The sequence below is a fragment of the Microtus ochrogaster genome, chromosome 1, assembly GCF_000317375.1.
Source record: "Microtus ochrogaster isolate Prairie Vole_2 chromosome 1, MicOch1.0, whole genome shotgun sequence".
Taxonomy (NCBI): domain Eukaryota; kingdom Metazoa; phylum Chordata; class Mammalia; order Rodentia; family Cricetidae; genus Microtus; species Microtus ochrogaster.
In genome coordinates, this window is record NC_022009.1 from 122,022,937 (window position 1) to 122,045,073 (window position 22,137).

At 39.6% G+C, this 22,137-nt stretch overlaps 1 protein-coding gene across 1 annotated transcript in view; it reads left to right on the forward strand.

Annotated features, from left to right (window-relative positions):
• The window catches only part of Pdgfc (platelet derived growth factor C), a 144,205-nt gene that overhangs the window by 90,288 nt on the left and 31,780 nt on the right, over nt 1–22,137 (forward strand). Inside the window, exon 3 of the mRNA XM_005344136.3 lies at nt 14,308–14,488. Within this exon, the coding sequence (XP_005344193.1) occupies nt 14,308–14,488 (181 nt within the window). The remainder of the gene's footprint in view (nt 1–14,307; nt 14,489–22,137) is intronic.

A 22,137-nucleotide genomic window follows, 5' to 3' on the forward strand; every position in this document is an offset into this window, starting at 1 on the left:
AGAGAGAGAGAGAGAGAGAGAGAGAGAGAGAGAGAGAGAGAGAGAGAGAGAGAGAAGGCATGTGGGAGTTGTATTTGGGTGCATGTGCTCTGTGTATGAGTATGTGTGCCCGTGATCTGTGTTTGTGCATGCATGCATGTGTGCATGTATGGATAAGAACATATCAGCTCTAGACCTAATGATTAGTTTTTGTTGGGAGCACTCTTAGGTCATTAACACACAGAGGTTTGTTTCCAGTTACCACAGTCTAACATAACAGTGAGTCAGAGCAACTACAAGTGTTACTGACAATTAGTACCAGAACAGCAGATAACCTGGAAAGATTTCAAGATGGCTGAACAGTTGTGTCCATTTCTCTTCCCCTGAACAGGAATTTGCACTGCAAATTTACAACTGTATTTTGAAGTGAATGCTCTGTGGAAGGGCTCTGGATGTCAGCCAGAGAAGATAGGTTTCCGTAAGACTGGGCAGCCAGGGTTGGCGTAGAGAAGACCACTGTGTCTGGCTGCCGTAGCCTTGGGTCCAGTGTCTAGGAGGGAAGAAAGGAAGGAGGAGGGAGGGAGAAAAGGAGGCAATGACAGAAAGAAGGAGGGAGAGAGGCAGGCACATACACACACACACAGACACACACACACACAAACACACACACACACACACAGACAGAGACAATGAATGAGGGACATGAGAACATATAGGGATTAGTTACAAAAAGATAAGGGTTGCTAGGAATAGGGGTATGCTAGAGGGTATTTGGGGTAATAAGATCATAGTATATTGTATATAAACCTGATATTGTTAATTTTTAAAAATTTAAAAATGAAAAAAAAAAACTGTATCGTGTGGGAAGACTCCAGAACATTCAACAACAGCTGGACAACAGCTCCCAGGGGTGTTGCTGCACACCTGGTACACAGGCGATCATATTTGAGGAGCTAGAAGTACCACTGGTCCTGAATTTAACATTCCACACTGTAGACGTGTATCGCAGCAGAATAATGCCCCCCAAAAGGTCATCTTTTGTGTGTATTGAAAAATAAGTGTTGAAAATGAAGAAAAGTCTTCCACTCTTCTATAGACATGGAACTAAAGACAGCATTCAGTATCAGATCAAAACTAGGTGAGAGCAATGCCGTAGGAAAAGCCTCATTGAAATGCTGCGTTTCATTACTTCGCTTCAAAGGGGACTCTGTGCAGCGGCTGAAGGAAGGGTATATGGAGGTTATGGCTTGCTTAAGATTTATTGAAAATGAGTGTTGGTCATGGTACATGCTTGGATAAGCCAGGCCTTGCCTTTTTCACAGACATTTACTCAGATGTGAGCAGTGTAGGAGGCCAGGTAGCCAGATTTTCCTCCAAAAAGAGAGCTCCCTGTGAAGTCAGCTTTAGAAGTCAACATAAAGTCAATATAGGGTGTGCTTCTCTGTGGGTAACACTGAGATTTGCCCAAAATAGAAAACCTCCTTTAATTTTCGACTGTAGCAAGTGTGACCTTGGGGTTCTGGCAGGTTGTGTCCTCAGCCACGGCCACCAGGCACATGCTGTGCACATTCATTTGCATCCCTTTTAAAGGGGCCCTGCCCTCCTATCTCTCTCCCTCTCTCTGGTTCTCTGCCTGTCTCACTGGCTCTCCCCCTCCCCTCTGCCTCTTTCTTCTCTCCTCTGCTGTCCCCAAAGGTCAGTCTCCCCCCACTCAGCTCACTTTTTATGTTCCCTCTACCCTAATAAAATCCCCTCCATTTGATCTCATGACTTCTTTCTCTCTTCTGCCACGTTGTTGTTGTTGTTAAATACAGCAATAAGTATGAACCTTCTCAGGTTAGGATTGTTGTTCCATGGTAGAATGCTAGAGCATCTCTGCTCGCTTCTCAGTACTACAAGTGTGTGTGTGTGTGTGTGTGTGTGTGTGTGAAAGAGAGAGAGAGAGAGAGAGAGAGAGAGAGAGAGAGAGAGAGAGAGAGAGAGAGAGAAGCAGATTTGTATTTGACTGCATATGTGTGCTTGCGTGTGTATGTGTCTCTATGGGGATGTGTGTCTGTCTGTGTATGTCAGGATGTATGTGTGTGTGTGTGTTTGCATGGGCATGCACATGTGTGTATGTGTCACTATGGGGATGTGTGTCTGTCTGTGTATGTCAGGATGTATGTACATGTGTGTGTGTTTGCATGGGCATGCACGTGTGCATGTGTGGCACACATCACCTCTAGACTTAATTAATATTTTTTGTCAGGAGCACACTCAGGTCTTTAGCATAAAGAGGCTTATATTCCTTGCAGGACTGCGGTTACTACAATCTAATAAAACATTTGAATATGGAAAAGAGGGTGATTGTTTTGTCAGAATCAAGGCCAAATCCACAATGTAGTTTTTAACACCCACACAGAGGAACACCTAATTTGGAAAATGAATTTAGTTCCACTCACCATACTGATTTTGGTTAGGATGAATTGGCATAAGAATTAAATTTATTGGCACTGATGTCTATTTAGGATGCCTGTCATATCTCCTATTCGCTTAGGTCATTTTCTACTAGCAGGATGTTTTGCTGCTGTTTTGTGGTACTTGGAATGGGACTAGAACCCACAGGCTCCTAGATTTGAGTGCTTAGTCATCAAGGAGTTGGGACTGCTTGAGAAGGATTAGAAGGCGTGACCTTATTGGAGGAAGTGTGTCACTGTGGGGGTAGGCTTTGAGGTTTTCAAAAGTCTCTCTCTTCCTGCTACCTGGGGATCCAGATTTGGAACTCTCAGCTACTTCTCCAGCACTGTATCTGTCTGTGTGCCATGTGCTCCCTGCTGTGGTGATAATGGACTAAACCTCTGAGATTGTAAGCCAGCCCCAGTTAAGGCCTTTCCATTCTAAGTGCTACTGTGCTCATGTTGTCTCTTCACATCAATACACCAAGACAATATGCTAAGCAAGCACTCTACCTCTTGACACATCGAGCCCTTGCAATGCATTCTTGGAATACACAAAATTAGTGAATTATATTTGCAGAGAAGATACAGTTCTTTTAGCACCAAGTAGAGTTCTGTTATTTTGTCTTTTTGAAGGTTATACGTATATAATAAGATAGAGAGAATTTTGTTTCCATGCAAACAATCTTTTATGAATCTGTTTTGAAAATATTAAAGTTTTTTTTTATAAAAATGTTCTGAAAGGTCTAGAGTTGAATATATATTATGCAGGTTTCTTTGTGATGCATGAATGATCCCTTGCATTAAAATTCATCTCTAACATTAGCTACTAAATGAAAAATGTTTCAATTTGCAGCACACTCAACATTGGGGACAGTTCAGTGAAAAGAATTTCCTGGCAGAGAACCTGCTGTGACAGCCCTCACTACACACCTCTGCTCTGCCAACAGTCAGTGTGCATCTTACCTGACTTTTCACTATAGGGCTTGAGCCCATGAAACGAAGAAATCTTCTGTTTCAGCATCTCGCTCATGTTTAGGTGATACCAGCATGCCACTTGTCACCCTCTGCAGAGTTTGGAAATATTTATCCTGGGAAGTTATTCCTCATAGCATTTAGAATAACTTGAGAGATGAAATTCTCAGTCTTCAAGTATGCTTTCCTCCCAGTCTGAGTAGAGACTAATCAATATCCCAGGAAGCAGCTCATTTAGCCCCCACCCAGTTCTCACCAGAAATCCTTACATTGACTGAAAAAAAAGTGTTCTCTTTGTGTGCTCTCTGGAGCTCTCCATCCCATTCTGGCAGTTTGAACAAGCAAGCTAGTTCATGATATCAAAATATTTGTGTACATGGAATGAACCATAATTTATTGCTTCTAAAATTATTTCGTGGGATTGTGGTAGACCTTGTTTTCACTGAGGCATTGGGGATAATCTCAGTGGAAATGAGGCTTTCACTCTATGTTATTAAAGCGATATTTGAGGAGAAAATATTTCTCTAATTTCAGTTTCCCTGCTATTTATCTAGATTAAGAACTTCCAAAAAGTGTCTGTAGTAATTTAAAAACAGGTTGCTGATTGTGGTCATTCTCTGTTAAGATTAGCAAAATTCAGACACTTGTTTTTCTGTCTAAAGAACCATAATGTGAGATGGAATTTCTCTCAAGATGAAAACAAGCATCCAAAAGTATGTGCTAAGCTTCCGTATGACATATGAAGACAGAAAAGGAAGACAGAGAGAAGGAGAAGAGGAGGGAGGGAGAACGGGAAAAGATAACGCATAACATGTGGACGCTGAAACTACTTTCACATCGTATATCTTTCTGATGCTTTCAAGTTTCTGGGTGCTAGACTAGAGAAACCAAGGCAATATGTTGGGTTTAGTAGGAGGTCATGAAGACATATTGGTCTGCTCTTTAAGGGGATTGTGTGTCTCCAGCACATCTGTGTTTCTCCCCTTTGGTACACGATGGGAGAGTATTTGCTGGGCTGTGCTCTCCTTCCATGCTGTTTTGCCTCAGCAGAGTCTGGATATATGGGGCACAATCATTCATCAATAGAAAACTCCAAAGCTGGGGGCCAAAATAGCCCTTCTTTCTTACAACCTGATTGTCTCAGATATTTTGTAATAGTGACAAATAGCTACTGATAGTATAGAAGTGGAAATAGAAAGACAGTCTGAAGAGATTTGCAGATAATCAGTAAGCTAGCTGCAAATAAACATCAGACATCAACTTTAACCTTTGTGAATTCCTGCCCTAGGATATGGCTGTTAACAGGGATGACTCAACATCTCCTTGGTACCACCCACCAAACTGTTACTCAGTTGCTCCATAAGAGGTTCTCGGAAAATATCAGTGTAGAAGACAGAAAGAAATGCAAGACATATTGATGAAAGGGTTATCCTAGGGATCCGGATTTGAAATAAAATAGCTGTGATTGACAGCTCCATCTGTATTTTAAGAAGGTAGCAAGGCCAGTTAAGGCCTGTTGTTAAGAAAGATGAGAACTTGATGATATGGAGGAGGTATGCAGGAGGGGTGGACTTCAGAGTTCCTGTGAGTCCATTGGGATGATCTGTAGTAAGCTGATGAGAACCTCAGATTGTAGGGTTTGCAGTAGACTTCAGAGTTCCTGTGAGTCCATTGGGATGATCTGAGGTAAGCTGATGAGAACCTCAGATTGTAGGCTTCTAATATAGAGAAAGGAGATAGCAAAATATTTTAAATAAAAACGTTTGAAATAATTGCCTTTTGTATGACTGTTTGAAGAGTAGATTAGTAATTGGAGATTAGTCAAATGCTTCTTCAAGAAAGAAAGAAAGAAAGAAAGAAAGAAAGAAAGAAAGAAAGAAAGAAAGAAAGATGGATGTTTGGTCTGAGAAAAAGATTAATCAAAAAACAAGATTTCAATCACTTGTGACTATGTAATTAATGCTTTCTTCCCAGTTGATAAATATACAGAAAGCTAGACCATGGGTTTATAGTATAGCAAATACCATAGCTTGTGTGAAACCAGAGTAGAAAATGTGTCTGCAGAGCTCAGTGCTCACTATGGCTATGACACGCAAGTGAGTGGTACTAACATCAGAACAAATTTCAAAGTGTTATATCCAATTCATTACGCTGAACAATGTAGCTACATTTGAGAAAATCAGCTTGCATTTAATGTAACTATTCAGAATTGGAGTGAAAGAAAGAGTAAAATATTTAAGAGAAAAATATGAGCTATTTCTATGGCAAAACCATATGTAGAATTTTATTTTTACCAACTCTCTCTCTTGATACTTATCTATAAATCTGTTACCATATCATCTATGTATATACTCACCCATCCTCCCATTCAACCGGCACTCACACACCCTGCTGCACATCAACCAAGTATCATGCTACATGTGAGGGGAACATAAATAATCGGATGGCCCTTTGGCCTCCAGAAAGCACTGAATAGCTACGGAAAATAAAAATTAAAATTGAGGTGGGTGTGGTATGCACTATGTTGCAATGAAGTCACTGCCTCTTCTTCTGGGACTCCCAGAAGGCTTTGCCTGAGAAGCTCTGATGTGGCTGAGCTCTGAGGAAGTATGTCAAGTGATGTGGGAAGATAATCCTGCATCAGAGGACTCCATGCTTAATTTTCAAAATATTGATTTGTAATCTTTGGAAGTTACGACCAGGCGTGTTCTCAGTCTACCCACTGAGATGTACAGCTGCGTAGATTGGAACCCCTGAGTAATAACCCGGTGACATAGGGTAAGTATTTGACCTATGACAGGGCCATTATTGCTGGGATCACTGTCCCAAAAGATGCGGTCATGTTTACCATCTGGTGAAATATGCTGTCTCGCCCAGGTTGAGGCTCATAGTGACTAAAGCCTGAAACAGCCCACAATGACTCAGTTGCTCAGAAGCCCTCAAGGAGACTGGAGAACTGTCTGCAAAGTTTCGCAGGTTTTCTGACTGAAGTCAGCAGGACAAGAGCGAGCAGAAGTGTGTGCCTTACTCTCGGGTCAAAGGAAGACCTGTAGTTCTCAGACCTGGCAATTGGGCCTTTTATGCTCACACTGTAGTTGTAAACAACCAAAGGAACAGGAGTCAGGAAGATAATGGCCAAGCCTGTCTTCACAATTGTCTTAGATCTCTTCTCTTTTTAAGACCAAAATATAGTTTTCATATTTTAAGCTCTCGTTTAAATAAAAATACAAACAATTTAACCATTGAAATTAGACTACATAAATTGTTAGGAATACCCATTTCATTGTCTCCCAGCCTTACCTGTGTGTATGATAATTAGCGCAGCTTTTCATATTTGTATCTGAAATAACAATTCTCTTCTATACAAATCACTGTAGTGTTGCCAATGGAAGGCTGTCCTACTGCAAAAGGCTTTGAGACTAATAGTTATGACTTGCTAACATCATATGTATCAGACGAACGAGATTCAGACGTGAAATGCCTCAATGATTCTTGGTATGTAGAGAGGGAAATTTAGGTCCATGGAATACATAGGAAGATAAAAATGTACAAATATATGGATAGAAGTCATGAGATAATCACAAATTTATTTAAGAACTATCTTGTCTCTTCTACAGAGGAGAAAGATCTGAGTGAATTCAGCTGGAGCAAAAAAGGAAACCGCAGTGACCTGTGGGAGATGGTTTCAAACTGGGAGGTTTTCTGGCAATGTGGGGACCCGCGAAAGGCTGTGGCAGAACCTTTGGTTAACAGCACCTGGGAAGGGTAACTAACACAGGAAGAAACAGAGAGTAAAGAGGAAGGAGTGTTTGAAATGGAGCAAGACGAGAATAAAGTAAAACTTAGCAAATTATCCCTGCCTAGGAGGTGAATTAACCAAGCAGGCTCTAAGCCCTGTGTTTCTCATTGCCATGTTCACTTTCGTGGAATAAGAAGTAATCACCTTAGCAGGACTTAGAGCTCTGATCGCATCAGCTGACAACCTCGCTAGCCCCTTTGAGACGAAGCTTTCTGTTTTGTTTCCTTTCTTTGCAAATGAAAACATTTGATGAAAACACTGTCCAATCATTTGTTTCAGTGAGAGACAGAATCCCACTTAGTTCATCAGCCACTTGTCCTAGTAAACAAGCCAGGTGGCAATCCCAGAAAATACACATCATAAAGACAAACAGACAGAAACCCTGTGCACTTCATATGAGGTAGGATTACGATATTTTATGTATCTACGTTCTGAGATTCAAACCTTTCACTGAAGAGTATCAGCCATTGTCTAATGTTAAGACTTGTGGTTCCAGAAAGTATGTTGAGTGGGTGCACCCCAACTCTCCTTGGCCGACTTCAGTCTCCCTTCAGCTGGTGAAGATGACCTATCTTTCCATAGCCGAGTTAATTTCATCATGTAAAACTTTCGGTGTTCATGTGTGAGTGCCTGCCTGTATGTATGTACACTATGTTTATGCTGTTGCCTGCAGTGCTTTTTGAGAATCTTCCATATTACCTCCTAAATTAACTGTGCTAGTTTTCCTACCTATCAGTGCTGGATAAATTTTCATATTGTACCCAAAATTATATCCAGGTACTTTGGTATAAATTCAGTATTTTATTTAGAGTCAATAATGTCCTCCCAGCTTATAATTGCATATGGAGCTTTGGGGCTTGTTATTCCATACTTTTTAAGTCTTTCATCAGAGGTTCTACTTCAGATTAAAGCAATTATCGTCTTACAGATCTAGGATTTACTGGGTTAGGGAGATGGTCAGTGTGTAAAATAGTTTCAGCACAAGCATAATGATTCCAGTTCACATATCCCAGATTTCACATAGAAAGCCAGGTATCCCCAGTGCTGGGAGGCACAATCAGCAGGATCCCTGAAGCTTGTCACCAGGCAGTCCAGTTTTGAGGGTAAGCTCCAGTAGGGTTACACCTGCACATGCAAGCTGCACTCCTCCATGCCTAGCCCCAGGAAAGCAAAAGAAAGTATTCATTAAACAGTTTATTGTTAAATACCATGTACAGGTACTTTCTCTCATTTAATCCTCTTAAAACCTTTTCTGAGTTAATGACTAATATCTTTGTTTTTGTTGTTGTTGTTGTTTTTGTTTTGTTTTGTTTTACTTTTGGTTTTTCAAGACAGGGTTTTGCTGTAGTTTTAGAGTCTGTCTTGGAACTAGCTCTTGTAGACCAGGCTGGCCTCGAACTCACAGAGATCTGCTTGCCTCTGCCTCCCGAGTACTGGGATTAAAGACGTGTGCTACCACCACCTGGCTTAATATCTTTGTTTTGTAAAAGAGCCTCTGGAGTGTCCCAAAGGTACTTGTAGAGAATTAGTTATAGACAGTGGCGTTAAGGTACAATGATTCTTCACTGTGTTTGCTTTACCAGAGACAGTGTGGTTCTCTAAAGCATGGGCTCTTAGCCGAAGGCCAGGCTTGTGCCCCTGCCTTTCTCAGTGTGGCCTGCATGACTTGGATTTATCTCATGTCCATGACTTTTTGGTATTCAGTAACACATTTTCTCAGACAATTGATGTCCATTCATTCCTGGCTAATGCATTACTTTGTGTTTGACCATCTCCAGTGCATTTTTCCCCAAGAAGTTTCCAAGTCATGAACAAAACGTATTGATCTTCGTATATCAGCCCTATCTGCAGTCCATTTACTGAATTATCTTATTCATTCTCGATCCTTTTTAAAAGCTCAAAATTTAAAGCAAATTGGATTCCTGTCTTCCCTAACCCAGAGGAGCTCGTTAGATCTTCCCCAATATAAGTGATGTAGAACGGTTACCTCCACAGCTTACCTCAAGCCTGCTGCCCCACACCTGGGCTCTTCAGACTCCACTAACCCTCTCAAAACCTATCAGCTGGGGGTAGGGAAGGTTCTCCTGGTAAAACGCTTGAACGCAATGGTGAGGATCTGCTCAGTTACCAGAACTGATATGAAAACTTCAAGTCTGACATATCCTTGTAATATTGGGGAAGGGAGTAACAGGCTACTCATGGTCTTGCTGGACAGAACGTCTACCAAAAACAGCAAATGCTTGCTTCAGCAGGAGACCTTGACACAACAGCTAAGGTGGAGAAGCCATTGAGGAAGACATCATGATATCAACCTCTATCCTCCTTAGTTGAGCTCCAGGACAGTGAGACTCCATTACAGAGGAGGTGGGCAGCATTCCTGGGGATCTCACTGAAGTTTTCCTCCGGCCTCATACATGTGTGCAACACACAAATGTGTACACACCCACATGCAAATCTATAAGCAACCAAGGACTTTTATTTTCTTTGCTATTATCACAACATTTTTGCTTCTTCTATTTGAAACTTGTCTGTAACCTCTTCTCTGAATCCCCAGAAGAGTAACGAGAGCTCCTCAGTGTGCTCTGCTGTGGGGATCGAGCTCGCTTCATGGCATGTGATGTATGCTGTCAGTTTCTGTTAGGAAATTTTCACCCAGATTTGAAAGTTTTCTGCTATTATTATTAATAAGCAGTTAATTGAGCCATATTGGTGACTTCCTTACTACTATGATAATATTGGTGTTACTTTTAGAAACACTTTTGTGGAGCATTTCCATATTCATTTTTATTTATGGATAAAGCTCATACTAGGCCAATTATTCTAATCATGCAATCTACTGATGATTGATAGACAAGGAATTTTTTACAATTGCCTATGTGAGTGAAATTGGCCATACTTCTGAATGCTAACTATTACTATTACCATTTCATAGAACTAAATACAAAGTTTAGGTTAGGGGTTTTTGCTATTAATTGAGAAAATTACCATTTCTAATGTTTTGAAATTATTTATAAGAAATTGAGATTATATATTTGTTTAAATTTAATAGAGGTCTCATAAAATCCCATTTTATTTCATCTTTTCTACTGATAAATTTTGACTAATTTTTAAATTTCTCTGAGTTGTTATTTACTTTAACTATGTCTTTACTAAGTTGATCATATTTTAGTCATCAATTTCATAAAATTTTTCAAATATATTTAATGAACAATTGCATTAAACTCTAAATTTTAAGTACATTCCTAAGTGTAATTATATCTTCTACCTAGTTAGTGGCTCTGTTTATTGTAATTTTTTTATTATTCTCTTTTTTCTGCCAATTTTTGATTTAATTATGAATATTAAATTCCTGTTTGATTATACCTCTTAACAGATTTTGTTACCAGTATATTGCTTTTTGACTTTTTCTCTTATTCTTAATTATTTTTAGTTTTATAGATAGAATTGGTGACTTATACAATTACATTGTTTTTATTTTATTTAGTAGTAAGATTAATTTAAAATCACACTATGGCAATTTGAACCACTTCTCATAGGGTGAGCTCTCTTGATCTCGTGAGAATCTCCCCGTCATTCATTGTTAGTCCTGGAAAGTGTGATTATGTGTTTTCCTTCGACAGTCTATATTGTTCCAAATTCTCTGCAAAGAATTCAGAGTTGCTAATAACAAACTTTATAAAGTTAGCTGTAATAAATATCTAAACTGGCAAGGTGCATGTTCAGCTGCATTTATTATAGCTCTGTTTTCCAGCCCTTAAACAAGACTTCATGTTCAGATTTTGTGTAGAAACCTACAATTTCTCTGTCGTTGAGAGTCTGAATAAAAAAATTTAATTATAGAGATATATTTTAAATACAGTGAGTAGTATCTTTGTTTCTTCTCCTCTTCCTCCTCCTCCTCTTTCTCATCTTCCTCCTCCTCTTCCTCTTTTTCCTCTTCCTCCTCCTCATCTTCCTCCTCCTCTCCCTCTTCCTCCTCTTCCTCCTCCTCTTCCTCCTGCTCTTCCTCATCTTCCTCCTCCTCCTCCTCTCCCTCTTCCTCCTCCTCTTCTTCCTCCTCTTCATCCTCCTCCTCTCTTTCTTCTCCTCCTTTGCCTTCTCCTCTTCTTCCTCCTCCTCTTCCTCCTCCTCCACCTCTTCTTTCTCCTCCTTCTTCTGTTTTTTTCTTTAATTTTTTTGTTGTTGGTTTTATCAATACAGGGTTTCTCTGTGTAATCACCATGAAACTCGCTCCATAGACCAGGCTGGCCATGAACTCACAGACTGGTCAAGAAGCTGCTTATGCTTCTTGAGAGCTGGGATTAAAAGCATGCACCACCATCACCCCCACAGGTCTTATTTTTTAAAACAGAGATTCTCAGTCTTTCTAATGCTCCAACCCTTTGATACAGGTCCTCATGGTTTGGTGACCCTAGCCATAAAATAATGTTTATTGCTACCTCATAATGATAAATTTGCTATTTTTTTATGAAATGTAATGGAGATATGTGTTCCCCTATTGTGGAAATGGTTTTTTGATTGCCAAATGGTTGCAACCCACAGACTGAAAAGAGCTGTTCTAAGACCTTGGAGTGTGGGATTGGGCTTCTGAAACTGAAGCTGTAACTTTACCATTAGTTACATTATAAGCTTAGTCAAATTACTTAACTTCTCTATATTTAATGACTCTAAAACTATGCGTAATCAGAACCTTTTCAGCTCGGTTTGCTAAGAGGATGCTGTGAGTTAGTGTTCAGAAGCACCTAAAAAAAGTGCCTGACACATTGTAATCACCTAGTAAGTCTGATAATTACTTCAAAGCATTTTCAGGATTAATTAGAGTCTAGAAGAATATCTGGGGTTTGAATAGGAATCCGAAGATTCTGTTAGTGTTTGGGAAGCAAGAGTGTAAGCCGATAAGCTCGGTGCAGTAATTGCCGTCTTATTATTTTTATTGCCTATCCCAACCTGCTCCTGATCCAGCTGACACTTGCAGAACCAGGATTTCTATAATCCACACTCACTTGGCGCCGTTTCTCACCACTGTCGGGCACGTTTAATTGACAGGGTTTTAGTCGGTGTGAACTAGAGGCAGCCTGTTCTGCAGGCTTGGTTTATTTTTGTTGAAAGAAGCTGGGTGTCTGACAATGATGTTTACCGGTGAATTTATTTCTCTGGTGTCCTCCTTACATTCTTTGGAGGAAGCAAAGAGCTCCCATATCCTCACAGATGCTACATTCCCACAGGAGAACAAAAATTTTGTCTACAACATCAGACTTGTTTGTTAAACATAAAAGGGCATAAATCCTCCCTGGGTCTCAGGAGAAAGGCGGAGAGAGGGAGTGGTCATTGCAGCCACTTCGCCCCGCGTGTCCCTCATCATGTTGCCCTGAGAATGGGATGTTTGATTGGCTCGTAAAGTAGGCTTCGTAAATCCTTTAAATAGTGCCACGGGCAATTGTTCACCTTGAAAATTAATACTTGGAAGGGTATTGTAAGGATTACTGTGTCCCCGATATGGTCACCTGAGTATATAGAAATGGCTTGCTTTAAATTTTCCATTCCTTTCACTATGACCTATGTCTTAGGGTTTCTATTCCTGTGATGAAACACCATGACCAAAAAGCAAGTTTGGGAGGAAGGGTTTATTAGGCTTATAGTTCAGTATTGCTGCTCATCCCTGAAAGAAATCAGGACAGGAACACAAACAAGGCAGATCCTGGAAGCAGGAGCTGATGCAGAGGCCATGGAGGTGAGCTGCTTACTGGCTTGCTTCCCATGGCTTGCTCAGTCCATCTTCTTATAGATCCCAGAACCAGCAGTCCAGGAATGGCACCACCCACCACAGGCTGGGCCCTCCCACACTGATCACTAAATGAGAAAATGCCTGACAGCTGGATCTCATGAAGCATCTCCTAAACTGAGTCTCCTATCGCTGATGAATCTATCTTGTAACAAGTTGACATACAAAATCAGACAGCACGACCTACATATATGTTTTCTTCTCATTTGTTTTCCTCTTGTCCTTCATGATATTTTGACCTATGTTAATAAACACTAGCCAAACTGCTTCTCTTATGAATCCATGTTCTTTCGAAGGCAGCTGGTCAGGGAAAGCAAAGTAAGAAAATCATTAGAGAAAGTAACCGAAATTAAATGTGTTATGCTTTTTCATTTAAAAAAATGTCTCAGTTCCTAAGATTATGGGAGAAAATAAAGCTAAAGAATGTGGATACATTACTTAAGGGGAAGATTCATAACTATTGTTGACCAATATGTTGTATTTTTATTAACTTTTTCCTTTAAATCAGATACTGTATGAAATGTTGATTTTGATTCTATCTAGTGTATTTATAGTACATTGTATTTTAAAATCTATCAATCATTTTTCAAACATGTCAGACTTTTATCTCATTAAAATTTTGTAACTTTCTTTTTATTATCTTATACTTCAACCAGGGAAGTCATTATTTATTTATATGTGCAATTATTTAAAAACTGCTCTGTATGCTAGGGAAAGCATGGGATGTATTCCTTAATCAGTAGAGCATTTTCTTAGCAAGTCTTAGATGTAATGGCAAGAAGCAAAAAAGAAAGATAAAATAATAGCAAAGTGTTTTTATGTGTGCTGGTGCCTAAGTGTTATCAACTACCCCAAAAATAAAAATAGCTCGTCAGTAGTTTGCTTCCTCTTCATAAGTATTAACAGAATTCCCAGAATTCGCTTGGTGCTAAGCTTTTCTTAATTAGCAACTGTTGGTAATGTTCTAAGCAAAACACATCTTCCCCAGCTAGGAAAAATGAACAGTAATGATGGAAATTAAGATAGAAACTAGAATAATTCTGAATCCTTAGATTGAATGTCATATAATATTTCTCTGTGCAAAAATATTTAAGTTTTAAACTTCTGACCAACCTTGGGTTTGTTAATAGCCAATTTGAAGGCTTTGGAAAAAAGTCTCATGTTTTCCCAACTGGGTCTTCACGCCTCGTTCTCTGTAACGTTTGCACCCAATGAGCTCTCCACTCAAGCACACTTGGGAGCAACTCACTTGTCTGCTTCTTAGATGTTCTTTGCACATACAACATTTCCATTGCCTAGTTAAGCAGTGACGTCTCTGGCCCTTTGCTTCCTCACAGGTATGATTTTGTAGAAATTGAGGAGCCCAGTGATGGAAGTATTTTAGGATGCTGGTGTGGTTCTGGGACTGTGCCAGGAAAGCAGACTTCTAAAGGAAATCAAATCCGGATAAGATTTGTATCCGATGAGTACTTTCCTTCCGAACCCGGATTCTGCATCCACTACAGCATCGTCACTCCAGTAAGTACAACTTTGAGATCATCCTTACTTGATGAGTCAGCTATTTTTAAATTTGAATTCCTCTTTATAAAGATAAGAATGAGAACACCAAACATCAGAAACCATTCTCTAGCTTGGATTATTTTTACCCCAAAAGTCTCTTTTTAATTGTCACAATCAACTTAAGCGTTTTCTCTGCAGATGATTAGAAATACTAAGTGCCTTACCAATGTGGTGAAATAAAATATGAAATTTTTATTGTTATAGGAAGATCGCAGACTAGGGAGTTGGTTCAGTTGAAAAAGTGTTTACCCCGAATAAATGAGCCTCTGACTTCAATCCCCAAAATTCACTTTTAAAAAGCCAAGCATGGCTGCTTATAATCAGCCCTGGGGAAGCAGAGAAAGACATATGCCTGGCGTTCTCTGGTCACCAGTCTAGCCTAGGTAGTGAGATCCTGCCCAGTGAGAGATCCTGCCTCAAAAATTTCACTTTGATTCATTATTTGAAATTTTCAAGTGACTTGTCCACACTGCAACCGAGAGACGAGGTCAAGGTTGCGTCAATATTTCCATCATGAAATTTATATTCAATGCATTTTTAAATGGCATTGAGTCTGATAACTTATGTGTGCAGCGTTTGTATTCTGTCTTCAGTTCCTCTAGCATCTCTCACCCAGGAAGCCCTCCTCTGGACACTAAACTGACCTGACCAGGCTGTAGGAGGTGGGATAATGTGTGAAGATGAAGATGTTGTAGTTACTCTCATCGTCTTTAGGGAAACAGCAGACTATGGGCTGAAAGGAACAAGAGAATGGGAAGCTCGGGTCCTACATTTCCTAAGAAGTATGATTTGGTGATTTAGAAAATTGCTTTTATTTTTTTTTTCTCCAAATTTCAAAAACTTTGCCTCATTTGTGTTTGCATTTACTTCGATAGTTGATTTGCCACTCTTTGCCCGACCCCTTGGAGTTCATGTACCCTCACTCCTTACTTACAAACACATCCACCCCACTCCCCATAACCGTCTGCAGAAGAGTGGGATTTGATGAATGGCAATGTGACAGGGGATTATGCTTTTAAGCCTGGCCGAATGTTTTGAATTATCGCCCACACATGCCCTAACACTGGCCAGGCAAGGCTTCATCAGTCTTAGCTGGGAGTCCGATAAATGAAAGCCTAAAGGAAGAAAACCTACTTCTTGGAGAGCCGACTTAAAGGGCCTTGTGGTATTTGCTCAGGGGCAATTGTCCCTGCATTATCCTTCATGCGTTTCTTTCCTCGTGTCATGGGTGAACTTTCTTATTGACATCCCCACTTCCCTATAGGCAATGAGCAGACTGACCGCAAAGTCAGAGCTGCCAAGCAGGACCTGCTGCTGTACTGAGGACCACAGTGGCTTCTTAGTTTTGTAATGATACACGTAGCATGACCCAAAAGCCTCTGTAGACCGTTAGCTTCCTGTACTGAGGTTTGCTAAACAGGGCTAACTTGACACCAGTCCCGCTACAGCTGCTTATGAAGATTTTCTGAAAATTCAGCCTTCTCCCCCAGACTGGTCGCAGACCTAAGTGGGGTATCCCAGTGTTTCAGCGGCTGTGTGTTGCCTTTGCTGCCCCTGAAAGACAGAGAAGAACATTGGAGAACCTGAGTTAGAAGAAAGATGTCACATGCTCTCCAGATGCTCATGTGTTAGTGGCACCAGGGCTACAGCTGGACTGTGGTGTAATTGTTGTCTGTGTTCCCTTGTTCTGGTAAGGAAAGGCCTGAGTGGGCGCAGTGAATGATGTATCTACTACAGTCCATGACCTTAGGATACACTTTCCATTTTAAACCCTTCTATTATTATGGAAATATCCATATCACCAGCTTTACCTGCTTTTGATTATCTAAACTGATATAAATGTATGGTTGATATAAATTGAGATGATTATTTTACATCGACACAGAAAACCTAAGTCAGTGAAAGCTTTAGAAATCGCAAATTGCAGGATAAAATGTACTTTAAAGTGGGTTATATTTTAGGAGTGAGGAGCTCTCTCTGTAGTTTTATTTGTGAAAAGAAATGGAATTCTGCTTCCAGTCTGCCACGAACCCTCTGATTATCATGTCATAGAAGAAAAGCATATGAACATCGATTTTCTCATAAGCACTATTTTGGTCACACATGCCCATTAAGTAATTATGTCTACTGTTGTAAAATAATTTACTGGGGGAATATTTCAAGATTTATAAATATAGTTTTCTTTATATTGTTGAAGTGTTAGAATAAATTGTTTTGGATTCCCAAATAACTTGGAGTAAGACAAATTAAATGTGCCTCCCTATTTTTCTAGGTTAAGTTGGAGTCGTTGGTTAGGCTTAGTTTTGAAACTACCACTGGGAGATGATGACAGCGTGTCAGAATGAGATAGGTCTTAAAAAGTACTACACAGGTTTACATTTTTAACTTTTATGCTATTTCAGATAAAATATTATGGAAATATGATTCCCTAGTGATGCATCATTATTAAATAATGAAAGATAGATCTGTGTAAATTTTATAGTAAATGATAAATTAAGTTTTATGATTGTTCACCAGAAGTTAATAATGACATTGGTATTTTTCTCCTTTATGATGAGAGGGGAGAGAGAGCAGGAAGGGGGGAGTGCTCTCACACATACCCTGGTAGATTAATAGTGAGGGATTGTTTAAGAAAAAAGTGAAAACATTGGGACCTTGTTTCCTTTCGGAGGCCACACACAGTGAAAACCCGAACATACTTCAGATCTCTGAGAAAGAAAAGTTCTTGTTTAATGTTGGAGTGATTTGTGTCAGGTTATATATGCTCTACTCTGTAGTGGGCATCAACACCATCCTCTAAGATGTAAGAAACAGACAAAGACTAAACAGAACAACTTTCTACTCCGTATCCAAATATCTGATGAAAAGCCTATTTCTCATTTCTGTTAGGAGACTGTTTCAAAGGAAACATATCTGAGTTTTTAAGTAAAGCTGTGCAAATTTGGGTCTGAATAATTTCAGGAGTTTTATTTTTGTCAATGTGTAGAGCATTTTTTTTACTTAACGTGTGATACTGTGAGTAAAAGATTATTTTTTAATGTCTATGAAATATGAGGACTTTATTTTTCTTCTTCAAACAGGATGGAAATTTTGAATAACTGTTACACTATTAGAAATTTTTTTAAATAATTTTATTGAATCCCGCTTTTAACTGTTTCGAAGTTCCTAAGAAGTAATAAGATAATATTTCTAGCAATTTACTTACTCTGTTTTACCATTTTATGTGTATCGGTCTATGTGAAGAGGACAAGATGCTGTGGCTACCATGGCATTTGCCTCCCGTGCGTTGCCACCGTTTTATTTATTTCTGAGGCACATGGATGACAGGAGAGAAGGGACCACATCACTTGCATCCACTCCAGACCGTCTACCCTTATGATCCTACCAAATGTGGCCTACTTTCTAAAGATGTTTCACTTCTTTCCCACTGTGTGTGTTCAGTGACACCTGCCTGGATACAGAAGTTTCTGTTACTTCTGTTACTTTATATACTTCCTTATATAAAGAGAAAACAAACTGGTGCAGCTCCTGATAAATAAGAGCAAGACCCTGCCATGCTGGTGAGGGGAGGGCAGCCCCAGCTCTGTGCTGTCCCGGCAGCAGAACCAGTTGTGGTTTTCACAGCCTTTGTCAAGGACTGGTCTTGAGTTAAATCACTGCACAGCCATTGTGGTGGTTTCTTCTGCGGGGAGGGGTTAGAAGGACACTGGGTGCCTGAGGTGCCATTGAGGAATGCATGACTGATTGCCAAGACAGTTATTAATTATGCAGACAGAGAACAAAGGCGTTCCGTGGGTACTGGCGTTGGGGATAGAAACGAGGGGGGCTGTTGCCTCTTCCTTCTCGCTCTGCCAGTAGATATTAATGTCAGTCTTCTGGAGAGAAGTTTCTAGCCTGAGGAGAAAATCCATTGTTTTGATCAGGTGAAGAAATAGTCTATCTAGTCTATCTAACTCTCAAGCAAACCTTCAAACTCAGGTTTCACTTTTTTTTTTTTTTTTTTTTTACTTAGAATAAAAACAGCCTGCTCTTGGAGTGGGGCCTACACAGCAGATGCTGTGGGCACTCCTCGGTGGCAACATTTGTCAGTTCTCTCCAAAATGTCGAATCTTAACAATTAACTGCCTCACACTTCCACGTTGCTCTATTAAACTAGAACTTGTTTTCAAAACAAATTCTTATTCACATACCCAAAGAGCAAATAAATGGTGTCGATCTGAAAGGTGTTGGTAGGTTTGAGAACTCAGAGGGCATTGCAAGCAATGGAGATATGCTCTCCTCAGAAACACGTCTCAAATGATGAGATTCTTATTAAAATAGACACAGTTTTTGTGTATTTAGGAAAGGAGTTAGGAGAGGTCAATATTTCACTGAACTAAGGATATGTCACAATGGGTACAGAGACTGAACTTGGCTAAATGTGGTTTACTCTATTATCAGTCTGACTTCTACCCACGGGCAGGGTTCTCCTTCACAAGACCCAATCTTTCTTCCGTTCGGTTCCCACTGACACTTTTGTTGCCATTATTTTCATGCCTTCCAAGAAGGTGCTTCATATGTATTGCCCGAGAAAATAGCCAGAACTCCTGTAGGAAATGTGGAAGGCAGACAGAAGTTTGAATGGGGCTGGAAGTAAAAGTCACGAACAATTGGAAATGAGCTTTTAAAATCAGTATAGTATACCTAAGACCACAAAGATTTAGTGTGGAGCTAGTTCAGGAGCCAGACCTGATAGCAGATAATGGGAGTGGAGTCATAAATTAAGTAGTTTGCATTGAAATCCCACTGTGTTATCATTTGAATTTTTTCTGTGTATGTCTTGCAGGCACACATGCACACTCATATACATACGCATGCATACATGTGCACTCATGTGCATGCATGTGTGTGTGTGTGTGTGTGTAAAAGCACATGCATGAGCCCTGCATGCCCCACCTGAAAAGACCAAAGCGCAAACTCAGGAATGACACCCCCTTTTCCCTGAGGTGGTCTCTCATAAACCTGGAACTTGCCAGGCAGACCAGGCTGGCCAGCTAGGAGCACCAGTTATTCTCCTCTGCGCTTCTCCAGGGGTAATAATCCAGGTACACTACAGTGCCTGGTAGAAATATTGTGTTTTCTTGTTATTGATGATGGTGATTCTGGGAATAGAACCCAGGTAAACCCTTCCTCCGTAGCTCTCCAAGCCTCACATGAATTATTTGAAGGGAAATTGTTGAATAAATTATTTTGAGGAAATTTGAATATGTAGGCTAACATTTCCCCAAATCTAGTACTTTGCTTCTATCTTGCTATAAAGAAAAAATATGTATCTATATATGTATATAATTTGTCATGTGAGTGATTAGGAACACTTTTAAGAAATAGAGGGATTGTTGAAAGGAAAAGAATGTTATAATTCTTAGAGAAAAACTAAACAGTCACACAAAACCTTGAAGAATGATTCAACATGAATTTAGTATCTATTATGATAGAAAAAACTCTGGAAAGTTTATTGAATATGCCTGTGGTCACTTGTCAGAGATTCTCTTTTGTTCTGGGGTGGTACCAGTTGTTTCTCTGTCAGGCTTGCTTGGACATAATGATGCAAGAAGTTCTACATGGCATTGATCTGTTGCCGTTGCCTATGGAAGATGGGGCAATGGCTGTAAAATATAAATTGAACAGGAGTTTTATTACAACACTGGAGAGATGTTTCTATAGTCAAACAAACAAGCTTATTTTGTGACTTGGCTCAGAGTCTGTAAGCATATTTAAATAGCTAATGTGTCGTGCATTCCCTCTTTTCTATTCAGAGTTGGTGGTAGGAATTTCTTATATAAGTTCTGTTACATGATGTGTTTCATATCATAGCTCTTGCCTGTATGCTCCAACTTTCCTAAGATGCCTATTGAAGACTATCAATTTGTCAAGTGTCAGTAGCTGTTAGTCATTGCGCTATGATGGATTATCGTCTGTTTTTGTTCTTGCCCAACACTCGTCTTATCTGGTCCTTCACAGATGTTGTAATTCCAGCACACAGCATGGTTCTAGACCAAATGCTCTCTTGTTCCACTGTGTGAAAAGACACGTTGATAAAATAAAAGAAATACTTTTTTTTCTTCATACTTTTTAAATTACATTTAATTTAATTGTTGAAAGGAAAAGAATGTTATAGTTCTTAGAGAAAAACTAAACAGTCACACGAAACCTTGAAGAATGATTCCCTGTGAATTTGGAATCAAATATGATAGAAACAACTCTGAAATACGTATTGAATATGCGTATGGTCTTTATATTTTATGCTTCTTTTTTATTTTTTGAAAGCCTATACACAGCTAAGGTATCTACATCATTTCCAGTCGTCCCCGCCCTTACTCCCCTCTACGTCCTTTCAGTTCACTCCATTCCCAGTCAACACTCCCTTACTCCCCTCTACGTCCTTTCAATTCACTCCATTCCCAGTCAAGTGCACGACCTCCTCTCTGTCAATGATTGCATGCGCACAACACACACACACACACACACACACACACACACACACACACACTCACACTACCTACTGAGCCCATTGAGTGTTTCTTGTATAGACAAGTGATTAGGCCTACCTCTTGGGAGCAGATAACCTATCAAGGGTTTTATCCCCAAGGAAAATTGCTCATCCCCCCCGTCAGCCATCATTGCTTGTCCTCTTTATCTTTCTTGTAGGTAATTTGATTAAGAGCTTGCACATTTTGATGATCATTTAAAAGGAGCAAACTATGTTTCATGGATTCCTGGTGGAATTTTTTTCATTGTTTTATGTCCTTATTTTTGCCCTTATTATTTTTCACATGCATTAATAGTGGTTTTGATTTCTTCTGTATTTTCCAAATTCTTGAGGTAAATCGATCAGTCATTTATCTGTGCTCTTTTTGATGTAAGTAACACGAGCTACACATTTCCCTCTTCTCACTGCTTTCATTATATCTCAGTTGTCTTTTATTTCATTTAATTTCAAGATATTTTTTTTTATTTCTCCAATCGCCCTTTCATCATTCAACAGTGCCTTGTTCATGCTCCATGAATTTGTGCTATCTGTAGTTTCTTCTGGTATTTATCTCACTTCATTTCAGTATATCCTAATGCACAGGAAAATTTGTACACTGTCATGTTTGGCTGGAGTGTTTTATAAATATCTATTAGGTTCCTTTAGTCTACAATGTCAATTTTAGCTCTAAGATTTATATGCCTTTTACTCTAAGCTAGTATCCTTTAAGGTTAGATTTTTTTTCTTTCTTGGATATATAGCTAAAAGAAGAATCTTTTCTTTTTCTTTTTTTAAAATTTAATTTATTTTTGAAAAAGAAAACAAACTATGGTTGTTTTTTTTTTTTTTTCATTTTATAATACCAGGTCCCTCTCCCTTTCCTCCTCCTATTTCCTCCACCTATCTCCCCACCCAACCTCCTATACGTTCCTGAGAGAAGATAAGGCACATTGCTTTGGGGAAGTCTAAGGCCCTCCCAACTATATGTAAGCTGACCAAGGTATCCATCCAAAGAGAATAGGTTCCCTAAAAGCCAGTACAAGCAGTAGGGATAAATCCTGGTGCCACTGCCTGTGGCCCCGCAGCCAGCCCAGCCATA